The sequence below is a fragment of the Schistocerca americana genome, chromosome 5 (genome assembly GCF_021461395.2).
Source record: "Schistocerca americana isolate TAMUIC-IGC-003095 chromosome 5, iqSchAmer2.1, whole genome shotgun sequence".
NCBI lineage: Eukaryota > Metazoa > Arthropoda > Insecta > Orthoptera > Acrididae > Schistocerca > Schistocerca americana.
The window spans coordinates 620,845,098-620,858,773 of record NC_060123.1 but is presented as its reverse complement, the minus strand read 5'-3'; the positions used below and the strand labels follow the sequence as shown (position 1 = coordinate 620,858,773).

Sequence of the window (13,676 nt, the reverse complement as noted above, 5' to 3'; positions counted from 1 at the left end):
CTCTGTGTAATAAACCAGCATATCGCGTCAATTCACTCATTTATCATTCAAGTTTTACAATATTATTTATAGACATAATGTGTTGCGATATTCTTTGACTGAAGCGCTCGGCGCTTATACAGAAACTCTTTGACGTTAGGAATTAATAACACTGTTATGACTGATTATAGATTTGAGATTACAACCAGTCTATAGGGAATTTGGTGTCGCTGGAACTAATTTGAACTTATCATAAATATTTAAATAGCAACTAATAAACCGTCGATTATAAACGATTTAATTACGACATTTGGTGAAGTAAATATCTATCACTAATCGCGAGTTCAGTTCATCGATGTTCGGTTTATAACGTCGATACCGATACATAAGAACTAACAATCTCATTGCTCTACCGCTGAAATGCTGTTACAAGCTCTACGTAGTGAGTATCGTGTTGAGGAACCTGAAGAGTGTCTGCCATCCTACGATATTGATAATGTCCTGAGGGTGCTGTGAATGCTGTTTCAGGTCTGTCTTCTGGGCATACTTCAAATTGGTGGTAACCGTTCCTAAGATCTGCTGGCAAATTCCCATTCTCCCCAAAAGTGTAATTTTTCCATAATATTCGGTATCGGTTATGGTGTGTGTTTAGGAAATAGTACTCTCAACAGAACCTGTACTTCCTGATTCTGTCGGATGACGATTATGGTACAATCACAATATTATCTGATCACAGGCTGTGTCTACGTTCGATAGTGCTTTCGGTTAGTTTTTGATCTATACATTCCTCTATCAGCTTCTGCAAGTGCTTTGGTATTGTATATGATTTCTTGTAGACTAGTGTATTATTACCTGTTGTAATGAAATGTAGTATATTACTGGCGACGGACTATCTGAGTTAAACATAACTGAGTATTTTAACAACAATGTTGCAATGGCTTCCTGGTCACTGTCCTTCATGTGGCTTCCCTTTGCACACAGCGCAGATGCAAAATGGTTCAAATGGCTCTGAGCACTATGGGACTTAACTTCTGAGGTCATCAGTCCCCCAGAACTTAGAACTACTTAAACCTAACTAGCCTAAGGACATCACACACATCCATGCCCGAGGCAGGATTCGAACCTGCGACCGTAGCTGTCACTCGGTTCCAGACTGTAACGCCTAGAAACGCACGGCCACTCCGGCCGGCAGTGCAGATGTATTGACGGTTTGCTTGCGGCTGTCATCATCTGATGATCTATCGATATCCTTATCGGGTACATCTAAATTTATTACTTTTAATGTCTTCAGGAGATTCATGTAGTCCATCTAAAATTATCCACCCTTACTGGAACTGTTAATTCGCCCTGTACATTGCTTACGTGCGCTACCTTCTGCGTATAAAACAATGGCTTTCATCTAATGCTTCATTGTTCTCCAGTGGCTCAACAGAAACTAATACATCGAAATTCACAGTTATCCAAATCAACTTCAAAAATGGTTCATATGGCTCTGACCACTGTGGGACTTAACTTCTGAGGTCATCAGTCCCCTAGAACTTAGAACCACTTAAACCAAACAAACTAAGGACATTACACACATCTATGCCCGAGGCAGGATTCGAACCTGCGACCGCAGCAGTCACGCGGTTCCAGACTGTAGAGCGTAGAACCGCTCGGCCACCCCAGCCGGCCCAAATCAACTCCCGGTACCTGCAGGTACTTTGTCACATATTCTTAGTTCAGCTGGTGCCACTTAAGCAATCAGTGCACCTTGCAACATTGAAAAACTTACAGCTGATACACGCATTGGAATTAATTCCCACTAAGTTCAACAGAAAGCTGCTAAAGATCAGTTTTGGTGTGCAGTCTGTCTAGGAAGTCAGTCGTGGAATATTCTTGACCTACAGTTGGCAACACTTCCATTTGCTCACGAAGCGCTTTAGTTCCTATCATAAAGCTGAGGTGTGTTGTCTGCAGTGGCCTTATGTCACTATTTTCTAAGCCACGTAATTTGTGTTTAGGAGCGTTTAGTCTTCTCTTGCTATCGAGGTCCAGACTACTGACATACACGTGTTCCAGTGATTACTGCAAATTTATGTTACTTGCCGTGTACTAAACCCATCAAGCAACGAACCGTGGCTGCCCATGTCTTTGCAGTATTTTGGTTTGCTGTAAATGCTTTCTGACGGAAGAAACATTCCCATTAGCATTTAATGCCTATTTCTCTTTCGTTTAACCTGCTTCTTATTTCTGATTTTGCTTGCCTTGTGACCAAAGAAATATAACACTGTGACTGAGATATTGCACCTTCAAACGCCCTTTCTTCTCACACTGATAACATTTTTTTCGGATACAAAGCTTTGTCGATCGTTGCCTATTTTCATAGTAGTGTAGATTTCCTGTAAGTGCACAGCAATGCGAGGTTCTGCAACTATATCATCCGGATTTTCCATCCGGACACTACATGAAAGTTCCACGGGAATTTCTCATAGACAGACGTCTAGAACCCTCCTTTCCGCTTCCCTGAGAATGACTCGATCCGCTTCTGGATTCTGTGTCATTTCACAAGTCTGTATGTTCACTTTTATAATTCTGTAAGAAACGCTCAAACAATTTGATTGACTTCTTGCACTATCTACTCAACTACTCTCAAAAAAATCTAGCACTCTTTACGATATCCTTAACGTAATTGTTTGCTAATTGTTCAAATGTGCAAGCTTTGCTAGGCGTTTCGTGGTATGTCACATACGTTTTATTCTCATCCGTCAGCTGTAGGTTGGTCATCAGCGGACTCTTCTCATCTGCCTAATTTCCCAGTTCGGCTGTCGCTAATATATCATTTATGAGTACTGTCACGTTCTCTGTAGTTTTACTAGAGAAGGGTATTATAAAGTTATCTGTTAAATGATCTATGGAGGAGGAGGAGCAGGACGAGGAGAAGGTTCAAATGGCTCTGAGCACTATGGGACTCAACTGCTGAGGTCATTAGTCCCCTATAACTTAGAACTAGTTAAACCTAACTAACCTAAGGACATCACAAACATCCATGCCCGAGGCAGGATTCGAACATGCGACCGTAGCGGTCTTGCGGTTCCAGACTGCAACGCCTTTAACCGCACGGCCACTTCGGCCGGCCGAGGAGAAGGAGGAGGAGGATATACTCACTACTGCCTTAACCACATCTGAGCCCGAGAGGGACTGTTGCACAGCTTCCGAAGCTTTTAATTGCTTGCTTAGTTCACGATTATTTATTTCTGCTGGGTATTATCGTCTAACAATTTCAATATTTTCTCCATCACAGGGGATACAGCATCTTCGTTCAACATCTTTCCAACATCTTTGTTCAGTTGGTTATCTCTTTTACAGTTACAAGACTTATACGGAAAAGACACTTCTACTTTCAAAATCAGCAGCAAAACTCGACAGACATGACTGCTTCCGATATTTATATAAACAATCTAAACTAATCTTTACATCTAATCATTGCACAGTGACTGAGTACCATCGTGTGTTGCTTGACCATAATGCTTACTAGTGGCGCAAGTAGCTGGTTCCAGTGTATAACCTGCCACACTGTCCAGTTAAAATACAAATCTTACACTTCGAGGCTACGAAATAAGATTCCTTACTTCCTCTAAATTGCGACAGGTCTACCGGTTTATCAGATCTGACGAAAGACAGTTTGCATGTTGTATGTCATAAAATAACTTTGAGGTTCGCCGATGACATTGCAATTCTGTCAGAGACAGCAAAGGACTTGGAAGAGCAGTTGAATGGAATGGACAGTGTCTTGAAAGGAGGATATAAGATGAACATCAACAAAAGCAAAATAAGGATAATGGAATGTAGTCTAATTAAGTCGGGTGATGCTGAGGGAATTAGATTAGGAAATGAGGCACTTAAAGTAGTAAAGGAGTTTTGCTATTTGGGGCGCTAAATAACTGATGATGGTCGAAGTAGAGAGGATATAAAATGTAGGCTGGCAATGGCAAGGAAAGCGTTTCTGAAGATGAGAAATTTGTTAACATCCAGTACTGATTTAAGTGTTAGGAAGTCATTTCTGAAAGTATTCGTATGGAGTGTAGCCATGTATGGAAGTGAAACATGGACGATAAATAGTTTGGACAAGAAGAGAATAGAAGCTTTCGAAAAGTGGTGCTACAGAAGAATGCTGAAGATTAGATGGGTAGATCACATAACTAATGAGGAAGTATTGAATAGGATTGGGGAGAAGAGAAGTTTGTGGCACAACTTGACCAGAAGAAGGGATCGGTTGGTAGGACATGTTCTGAGGCATCAAGGGATCACCAATTTGGTACTGGAGGGCAGCGTGGAGGGTAAAAATCGTAGAGGGAGACCAAGAGATGAATACACTAGGCAGATTCAGAAGGATGTAGGTTGCAGGAGGTACTGGGAGATGAAAAAGCTTGCACAGGATAGAGTAGCATGGAGAGCTGCATCAAACCAGTCTCAGGACTGAAGACCACAACAACAAATGCCATAAAATAGTGTTAAATTGTTAGTAGAAAATCACGTTGCACTAGTAGCTGAGACATGTGAACACCGTTCGACAGGTCAGAACCCTGTTACTAACGATGTAACGCCCTCTCCTAGCTCGTAAATCATTCCAGGACATCAATGTCATGAAGATGTTGTCAGAGAACCAGTTCTGGCACCAAATTGTAGAGGTGCCAAGTGGAGAAAGTCATACATTGCTAGGATGATGTTTCGGAACCTGTACAGCATCTTTTGAAGCTAATAAAATATGATTAGGATTTTAATATTCAGATTTGCAATTCTTCGTCTTCTAGTTAGGCTTAGCTGTTGCCTTGTGCCAGTGGCAGAGAGGACTTCTGCGGCCTTTGTTGTCAGAGAGCAGCGCTGTCAGCTAATGTCAGCTGTTGCCTTGTGCCAGTGGCATGGAGAAATTCTGCTGGTAGGCAATGCCGGCTGTTGCCTTGTGCCAGTGGCATGGAGAAATTCTGCTGATAGGCAATGCCAGCTGATGCCTCATGCCAGTGACAAGGAGGAATTCCACTCACTTCTGTTGTCAGCTTGGCTGTGTTGGAACCCAATACCACTATATAAGCAGTTCAGCCGAAGCCCCGCAAGCTGATGCCTGGCAGGCGAAGCTGTAGCGTGAGGTTATACCCCCACACTTAATTAGGCCGTCTTCTGTCCTGCTCCTGAAGATGCTGATGACAGACAGTGACCCATCAGAAGTCTAGTAGTTGGCAGATCCTGACCCCACCGGAACAATAGGTACTGGAAACTAGAGGTGCTAGCAGGGACGATCAGGTACAGGAGTAATGGATGCACCTGTCACCCATCAATGACAATTTGTTTATATAATAAATAACCAATGACGTGCTTTTGTAGGAAGATCCTCAATATCCCCATCAGCGATGGGGTAGACAGTCAGTGTGATTTCCTACGAGTGGCAGATCATGCTTACGGCAAGCAACATGTTCACTAAAACGGATGGAACAGCTAACACATGAATAGCAGTACGCAATAATATTCATTGAATCGATTACATTAGTACGAACGGCAGCGGTACTAGTGAGAAACTGAATTCAGAACTGGAGAAGCGCAGTATTTATGGAGATGGGTGGGAGGCATGACGTGGAGCTCTTTTCATTGTGAAAGAGTGCGGCCTGCTTCTTTAATAGAGATCAGCGGTTCCTGTTCCGCTATTCTTCCTTAACAATTAATTACATGCTATTAACTGCATTATCAAGTCTATGATAGGTGTTATTGTGTCTCACATACAGCGTGTTCCATGAAACAAGGGCTGACGAATATATATCTGTTTCTCCACCACACAGTGGACGCTCTGCTGCATGTGTAACTTATGCCTGGCGATCAGTGACGATACAAGAACGTCTGCTCATGTTCACGAACAATTTTCAATGCTGATAGCTTCTTTCTGCAACAAGCTATGTCAACACCTCTCCCTGGATGTCGCCTGTGGATACACTAGAGTGAATTTAAGGAAAATTTTAATTTACTCTCTTAACCTACGCTGTCGCGTACCGGTACAATGCACGTCATAACAGCATCACATTTGCGCCTGCCATTCTAGACTATTCTACGCCATCACATACCACTGGTCAGAGACTACCAACATCCAGATTATGAGATTAGCGTCCAATCGATAGGCTGCCGTTAACTTCACATTATGTGCGGCGGAGAGTTAAGTGGTGCTGTGACTGACGGCTGATGAATAGCATTGCATTGTGTTCGATGAACTGCGGTTCTGTACTACCCCACGTTAACGTCGTCAGCGTGGATGGTGTCACGTGTGGAGAGGGCCATTTCTTCCATGTTTAGGAGAAGCAGAGCAGTGTAGCTTCTGACGTCATGGTCTGCGGAGGCGTGCCGCGAAGAGTAGCCGAGCGGTCTAGGCATCTTGTCACGGTCCGCGCGGCTGAACCCGTCGGAGGTTCGCGTCCTCCTTATGGCATAGGTGTGTGTGTTGTTCTTAGTGTAACTTATTTCAAGTTATCAGAATGAGATTTTCACTCTGCTGCGGAGTTTGCGCTGATATTAAACTTCCTGGCAGATTAAAACTGTGTGCCGGACCGAGACTCGAATTCGGGACCTTTGACTTAAGCGGGCCAGTGCTCTACTAACAGAGCTACCCAAGCACTACTCTCGCCCCGTCCTCACAACTTTACTTCTGCCAGTACCTCGTCTCCCACCTCCCAAACTTTCCAGAAGCTTCGCTTAGGATGGTAGGAGACTAGGTACTGGCAGAAGTAAAGCTGTGATGACGGAGCGTGATCCGTGCTTGGGTAGGTCAGTTGGGAGAGCACTTGCCCATGTAAGGCAAAGATCCCGAGTCTCTGTGGGGCACACAGTTTTAATCTGCGAGGAAGTTTCATAGTTATAAGATAGATTAAAGCAGTGTGGAAGCTTAGGGACCGACGACTTCAGCAATTTGGTCCCATAAAACCGTACCACAAGTATCCTATTTTCTGCGGAGACGTCAGGTGTAATATCAGGTGATTTACGTAACTCTGGTGTGACAACCATGATTCACGAACATCCTAGATCTTCACATGTTACCTCTCGTGCAACATCATCGTATTGCTATTTTTCAATAGCACAATGTTCGTCCACACACCTGTCTGTAAAGCCTGTCTGCGTCATGTTGAGGTAATCCAGAGGCCAGCATATTCGCCAGATCTGTCCCCAATAGTACATGTGTGGGGTTAGTTCTGATGTCGACTCCGTCCCGGTGCCGGTATCCAGGAAATGGACAGATCAGAAATTACTGGGCCACCTTGCATGAGGAGGAGAAACAACTCCCAACGGAACCAGTGCATACATCCTGTCATCATATTCATTACACATCTGATTTGATTTTGATATCTTTGAAATATCATCACATGATCTCTCAAACCATTAAGATCCGTTCCGTTTCCCCCTCACCTACTAGGCGTTTCACTTATTTCGTTAGGCAGTGAATATCTTCTTTACTCGACAGAAAAATCACTGCAGTTAGTCTTTGTAAGATTCTATTACAGATATTTACCAATGGCATTCTACAATTAATAAGATAATATATCGATTTTGCAACAGTTACCCCAGGATCACATTCCTGTACTTTAGTTACTGCTTTGAGATAAGTCAAACATCTGCGGCTAGCGTTCTACTGGAGTACATTTTAGCACGTTGTTCTCAGACTAATTGTAGTGAGCTGGCGATGCGAAGCTCACGGCGCGTTACGTACAGTCAGGCAGCGTTTCAGTGTGGCAAGCGTGAAGAGGGGCAAGCAACAAGTCTAACGTAACATGTGGCTGTACTCACACGAATGGCGGCGGCACAGTCTGCATGGAGAAGTTGATGAGAATGGCCCACTCTTCCCACGACAGGTTGAACCGCGCCATCAGCTCCGTGGCGTTCTCCATGGACAACATGGCGCCGGCTTCCTCTTACACCAGCCGCCGGCGAATCACTTAGCGGGACGAAGAATGCCTTTTGGACGTCACATAACTCGCGTTTAGCTGCAAAAAAAGAAAAGTTTGACGTTGTAAACAAAGTACTAAAAATGATAAAATAACATTTCAAATTACATATTTTGTACTATGTGAATGTAATTTTACACTAAAGCGCCAAAGAATCTGGTATGGGCATACGTATCCAAATACAGACATATGGAAACAGGTAGAATACGGCATTGCAGTCGGCAACACTTATGTAAGACAAGTCCCTGGCGCAGTTTCTAGATGGGTTACTGCTGCTACAATGGCAGCTTATCAAGATTTAAGTGAGTTTGAGCGTGCTGTTCTAATCGGCGGACGAGTGATAGGACCCTGAACTGCCGAGGCAGCGATGAAGTGGGGATTTTCCCGTGCGATCATTTCACGAGTGTACCGTGAATATCAGGAATCCGGTAAAATATCAAATCTCCGACATTACAGCGGCCGGAAAAACATCCTGCAAGAACGCGACCAACGACAACTGTAGAGAATCGTTCAGCTTGACGGAAGAGCAGCGCTTCCACAATTTGCTGCAGATTTCAATGCTGGGCCATCAGGGTGTGTCAACGCGCGAATGATTCAACGAAACATCATCGATATGGGCTTTTGAAGCCGAGGGTCCACTCGTATACCCTTGATGATCGCACAACACTAAGCTTTACGCCTCCCCTGGTCCTTTCACCACCGACATTGGACTGTTGATGACTGAAAACATGTTGCCTGGTCGGACGAGTCTTGTTTCAAATTCTATTGAGCGGATGGACGTCTACGGTTGTGGAGACAACTGTAAGAGCACATCACTTGCAGCGCCTCTCTCATGACAATATGCACAGTGAAAAATGCGCCCTAAGCCCTCATCAATCCATCGACCTTGCATAGCAGTGGACTGTTCAAGCTAGTGGAGGCTCTCTAATGATGTAGGGCGTGTGCAGTTGGAGTGATATGGGACCCCTGATACATCTAGACACTACTCTGATCGTACGTAAGCATGCTGTGTGATCACATGCAACTGTTCATGTGCATTGTGCATTCCGACGGACTTCGGCAAATCAAGCACAAAATTGCGTCATCCCACACGTCCAGAAATGCTGCACAGTGTCTCCAGGGACACTCTTCTCAGTTTAAGCACTTCCTATGGCTATCAAACTGCCTAGACACCAACGTTAATGAGCATATCTAGGATGCCTCTCACGGAATTATGGACAGACTTACAGGATTCATAGTCTCATTTCCCACCAGCACTACTTCAGACATTAGTCGAGTCCGTGCCACGTCGTGCTGCGGCACTTCTGCGTGCTCGAGGGGGCCCAAAACGATATAAGGCAGGTATACAAGTTTCTTTGGCTCTTCAGTGTATTTTCTTTTGTAAGGACGGTACGTGGACGGGCATGCTGTGAATAGGAAAGTGATAATGTTATCTGAGGGAGCTTACGACTTGAAGGCTCTGTCCATTTCAGCATTTACTACTGTTATTTATTGGTTCACTCATTTACACCGAACTCATTTACAACAGTGTATACGAAACATATCACTATAGTCTTAATTTTTTCCGTAGACCGCTACGGTACCTTACTTTGCTGGTGCAAACTGAACAAAGCATCAGAAAGGAAAGAATATCTGAGCTACCTCTGACACTGATGGATGACGAGGTCGCTGTTGACAGCAAAACTCATATTATCACTCACTATTCAGCTGTTAGTGATGTGTCTAGAATGATACCTGCCTCAGGAATTATCATTGTGGAGGAGAGAATACTGCATAGTTTTCCATTGCTGTAATGTTTAGTTTTTATTTTTTCTTTGTATTTATACATCCTTCTGAGCGTCTTATAATTATATGCTACAGAAGTATCCATGAAGGAGCAGCATTTTCATATACGATGATCGTGATTAGATGAGATGCAACAGTTTTGCGGGTTATTATTTTGTGGTTCCACTAAATTTCTAATTAATAGTTTTCTACAGATGTGAGGGCATCAGATATGCAGTACAGAGCAAGACACGATAAAGTTCTACTAGTGTTCTACTTCTTGGTGAATTTTTTTGGCGTCACACATTGAAGAACATGACACCAACTCCAGCTGCCCCACCTCATAACAACTTATTGCTGCACTGACAGTGACACTGAAGACAAACGAAAATAATCTCCATCCGGTGTTTGTCAACGCCAAATAAAACGACAAAACTTGACGTAGCCATATAAAAAAATCAAAATTTAATCTTTCATTTGCAGCGCTCTCTAAACAAAGTTACAATTACAGAAGTGTTTCCAACTTGTAATCAAACGACGCAAACTAGTATCTACGTTTTCCCTCTTATAGTGTAATGGACAGAAATTTACATTCTCATACTTTTCAATTTCAGTTTCTTACAGATTTACTCTTTTATATAACTTAAGAAGATTCTGTGATGGAAATACTGCTTTGGTTTGTACTGAGGAAAATCTTAGTTTGGAAGTAATTTTCATTTAACTCTTACTTCTGTGTCTTTGCTTCTACAAATATGAAAAAATTAATAGCATTTCTTTAACCTGCTTCTTTAACATGCTATCTGTTGTATCCTAGCCAGTACTGCCACCCGAGCCCGCTGCCAAAAAGGTTGGCAGCATCAAAGTCCGGACGCCGTCCGCATAAGCAGCGCCAGCGATACAGGAAGTCGCCGCAAGTCTGCGCGCGCCACCGCTGGCTTCTGGCTTCTTAAGCGCTGGAGTCGCGAGCGCTAGGACAGTTCTGTATTCGCCGCTCAGTTGTATACTCGCCACCGATTTGTGTACTTGCTAGTCAGTTGTGTGTTCATCGCGGCAGAGTTGTTGTTTGTCGTCAGCCGACGCTGACCTAGCCGCTCCGACTCGAACTAGACAGATCTCTGTAGACACGGAGTTCACTACTGTTTCTGTATCTTCGTTAATAAAGATAAGTACCGACTTTTATTTAATCAGAGTGTTTGGGTTTTCATCTTTCTGTTCACTGTTCCAGCGGACCTCTCGGCCCGCTATTAAAAGTGTGGCGGTGACTTCGTAAGCCGTTTCTGCAGCGAATTGCTTGTCGCTTCGAACACCGCCACAAAACTGTCACTTTGAGTCCCGGAACTGAATGTAATACAGGTACTACATAACGTTTTAATTTTATCTTGTCTATCCCAACATACAAAAAGTGTACTAAAGTCCCTTGGTGAAGTTTGAAAACTGCTTTGAAGCACAATTTCTTCCACTTAAAGCTAATGGAACAGCTATAACACATATAACGTCCCGTTTATACCATTGGCAACTTATTAAACAGTTTTAATGAAACCCCTCTAAAACTTGTTGTAAAGTTAACCTCAAAGCGTGACGCTTTGTGGTGTAATTTATAGTCCCGTACCACTTCACCACCGTTTTTCGAAATCCGGTGTGTCAGTGATCAGAACCAGTGGTTCACAGTTTCAAAGCATGAACAACGACAACGTTCACTGTAATTGTATCCAAGCTGAATTAGCATAAATCGAAGAAAATTAAAAAACGCCATACACACATTCGTAGTAACACTTCTATACCTTCTTAGGCTGCATTTCAGATAATTCTTGAAGTGACAAATTTTACTACAGATCTGATTGTGTGTGTAAAATTTATAGATGTTAAGCCATTTCAGAATATTACGAAAAATTTATAAAAAATGAATTTTCATTGAATAATTAAATGATCGTATGGCATTGTTGCCAGGGGGGGTCCCGTTCGGGTTCAGCCCCCAAGTGCAAGTCTCATTTCAGTCGGCGCTACTTTGGGCTACTGGCGCTCGATGATGAGGATGAAATGTTGATGATAACACAACACCCAGTCCCTAAGCGGATAAGATCTCCAACGCGGCCGAGAATCGAACCCGGGCAAGCACGTTACCACCCAGCTAAACGGGCGGACATGTATTTTTATTATAACGTCTAAAGCAAGAATCATTGATCGGTGGTTAAAGTGCGTGTTATGCAAACACGGCGCAGTTGTCATTCATTACAGTGATTATATGAGTTCATATTTTAAACTCAGAAGCTGCAATCGAATTCTCCAGTGGCGTTGGAATAGATGATAAGCAGTCAATTTATAAGTCACAAGTGGCAAACTGTATCTACGAGTGACGTCATTTGGATTACGTGTTAGGATGAGAACATTAATACGGTAACGCCTACGGTTTCATTTTAAATAAGCAGTGATATCTGTGTTGAAAATGAATAGTTTCGGGAGTTTATATCGTCGTCAGCATTAACGTTCAACTGGATGCCGTAAGTTACCTACTTAGTGAATCTGATTTTACGTACTACTCTCGAAGGAACAGGCGTTGCCAATGGGAAAAAATTATTGACAAAATCAGGTACCATAGTGGTGAGTTTCCTAACTCACAGTTGGGAGGACTGCGTTTCATACCCCTATTTAAACAGCCAGGTGTAAGTGCTCTGTGGTGTCATAAAATCTATAAAGAAAGATTCTTATGAAAACGATATGACCAGTTTCTTCACCCGGCTCTTCCTCAAAGTTAACATGACCTTAAACATATCGGAACGACCTGATATGCAGGTCGATTGTAAAGCAATGCAGTGGGAGCTGTATATAACGAACTCAGACTTCAAACAGCGATAGACATAGTCATCAGCTGTGTACATACATGTAGTACCCCTATTAAACTCATTTCTATCCAGCCAAAACGTCTCATCACTTGAATACACTTCTATCCAAAAATAAAGATAGTACCTTCTACTCCAGCCTTTTTCCAGCCAGATTATGGGTGAACGGATCATCCTGTGTCGAGTCTGAGTATGTCTGCCACTATTTTCGAATGATGTGAAATTTTTTCCGAGAAGCATAACACCATTAGCATGACAGCGACAATTTTTGATCTCTATTGCGATTTCAGGTGCTTCTTGTGTAGCATTATGCAAATAGATGTGTTATTAGGCTCACGCTTTATGGACTGATCTTTGCTTCAGTTTTCACTAAAAATAAATAAAGTGCCCTAAGCTGAACTTCCTCTACTACGGTTGAACAGTTGGGGGTGCATTTGGGCTTTCCTTCCAGAAGGGGCAGGGTTCAAGTCCTTGTAATTGTCCAACCATTTTAGAAATTTCGACCAATTTTTAATTTACTACCAATATTCGAAATTGCTGCCAATAGGGCTGGATGGAGACGGGAGGGTTTGGGAGGAGTGGGGGAGGAGATCGACGTGCTGGCTGGGGAATGCCTATGATGGCATTGTTAGATTTAATTAATTTGTTGTATATTAATTTGATATCAAAAGTGAACTTATGTGACCATGATCCGCCTACCACCGTGGCGGTGTAGCAAAGTATGACTCATCATAACAGGCAGTACACTGTAGCCAAAGTTCACGTATCATGCAGATGTAAAACAGACAGTGTCTCTAAACGTAAAACTTGTGCAGTGTTTGTTGCCTGCACACCTACCTGTCATTTGGAAAACGAGCGTGTAAGTGGACGATGAATGTTTTTGGGCAGAAGAAAGAGTGAAATGTCTTGATGTATAGAGAATGTCACAGGAGACCCCGTGAAGCCTGGTGTCAAGAACACAGTATATGGTCATTGGAACAGCGGTCCCTGGTTATGTTCACGGAAGAGTCCAGGTATAGTCTGAACAGTGAATCTCGCCTGATTTTCATCTGGTGCGCACCAGGAACCAGATGCCAACCCCTTAATCTCCTTGAATGGGACCTGTATGGAGGTCGTAATTTGATGGTGTGGGGTGGGATTA

The 13,676-nt window shown here is 43.1% G+C and overlaps 1 protein-coding gene across 1 annotated transcript in view; it reads right to left on the bottom strand.

The window, feature by feature from the left end:
* Window positions 1-7,886, bottom strand: part of LOC124616593 (G-protein coupled receptor dmsr-1-like) — a gene marked incomplete at its 3' end in the record, with an annotated part of 59,864 nt that extends 51,978 nt beyond the window's left edge. The window contains exon 1 of the mRNA XM_047144914.1: window positions 7,777-7,886. Coding sequence (XP_047000870.1) covers window positions 7,777-7,886 — 110 coding nt within the window. The remainder of the gene's footprint in view (window positions 1-7,776) is intronic.
* Window positions 7,887-13,676: the final 5,790 nt, after the last annotated feature.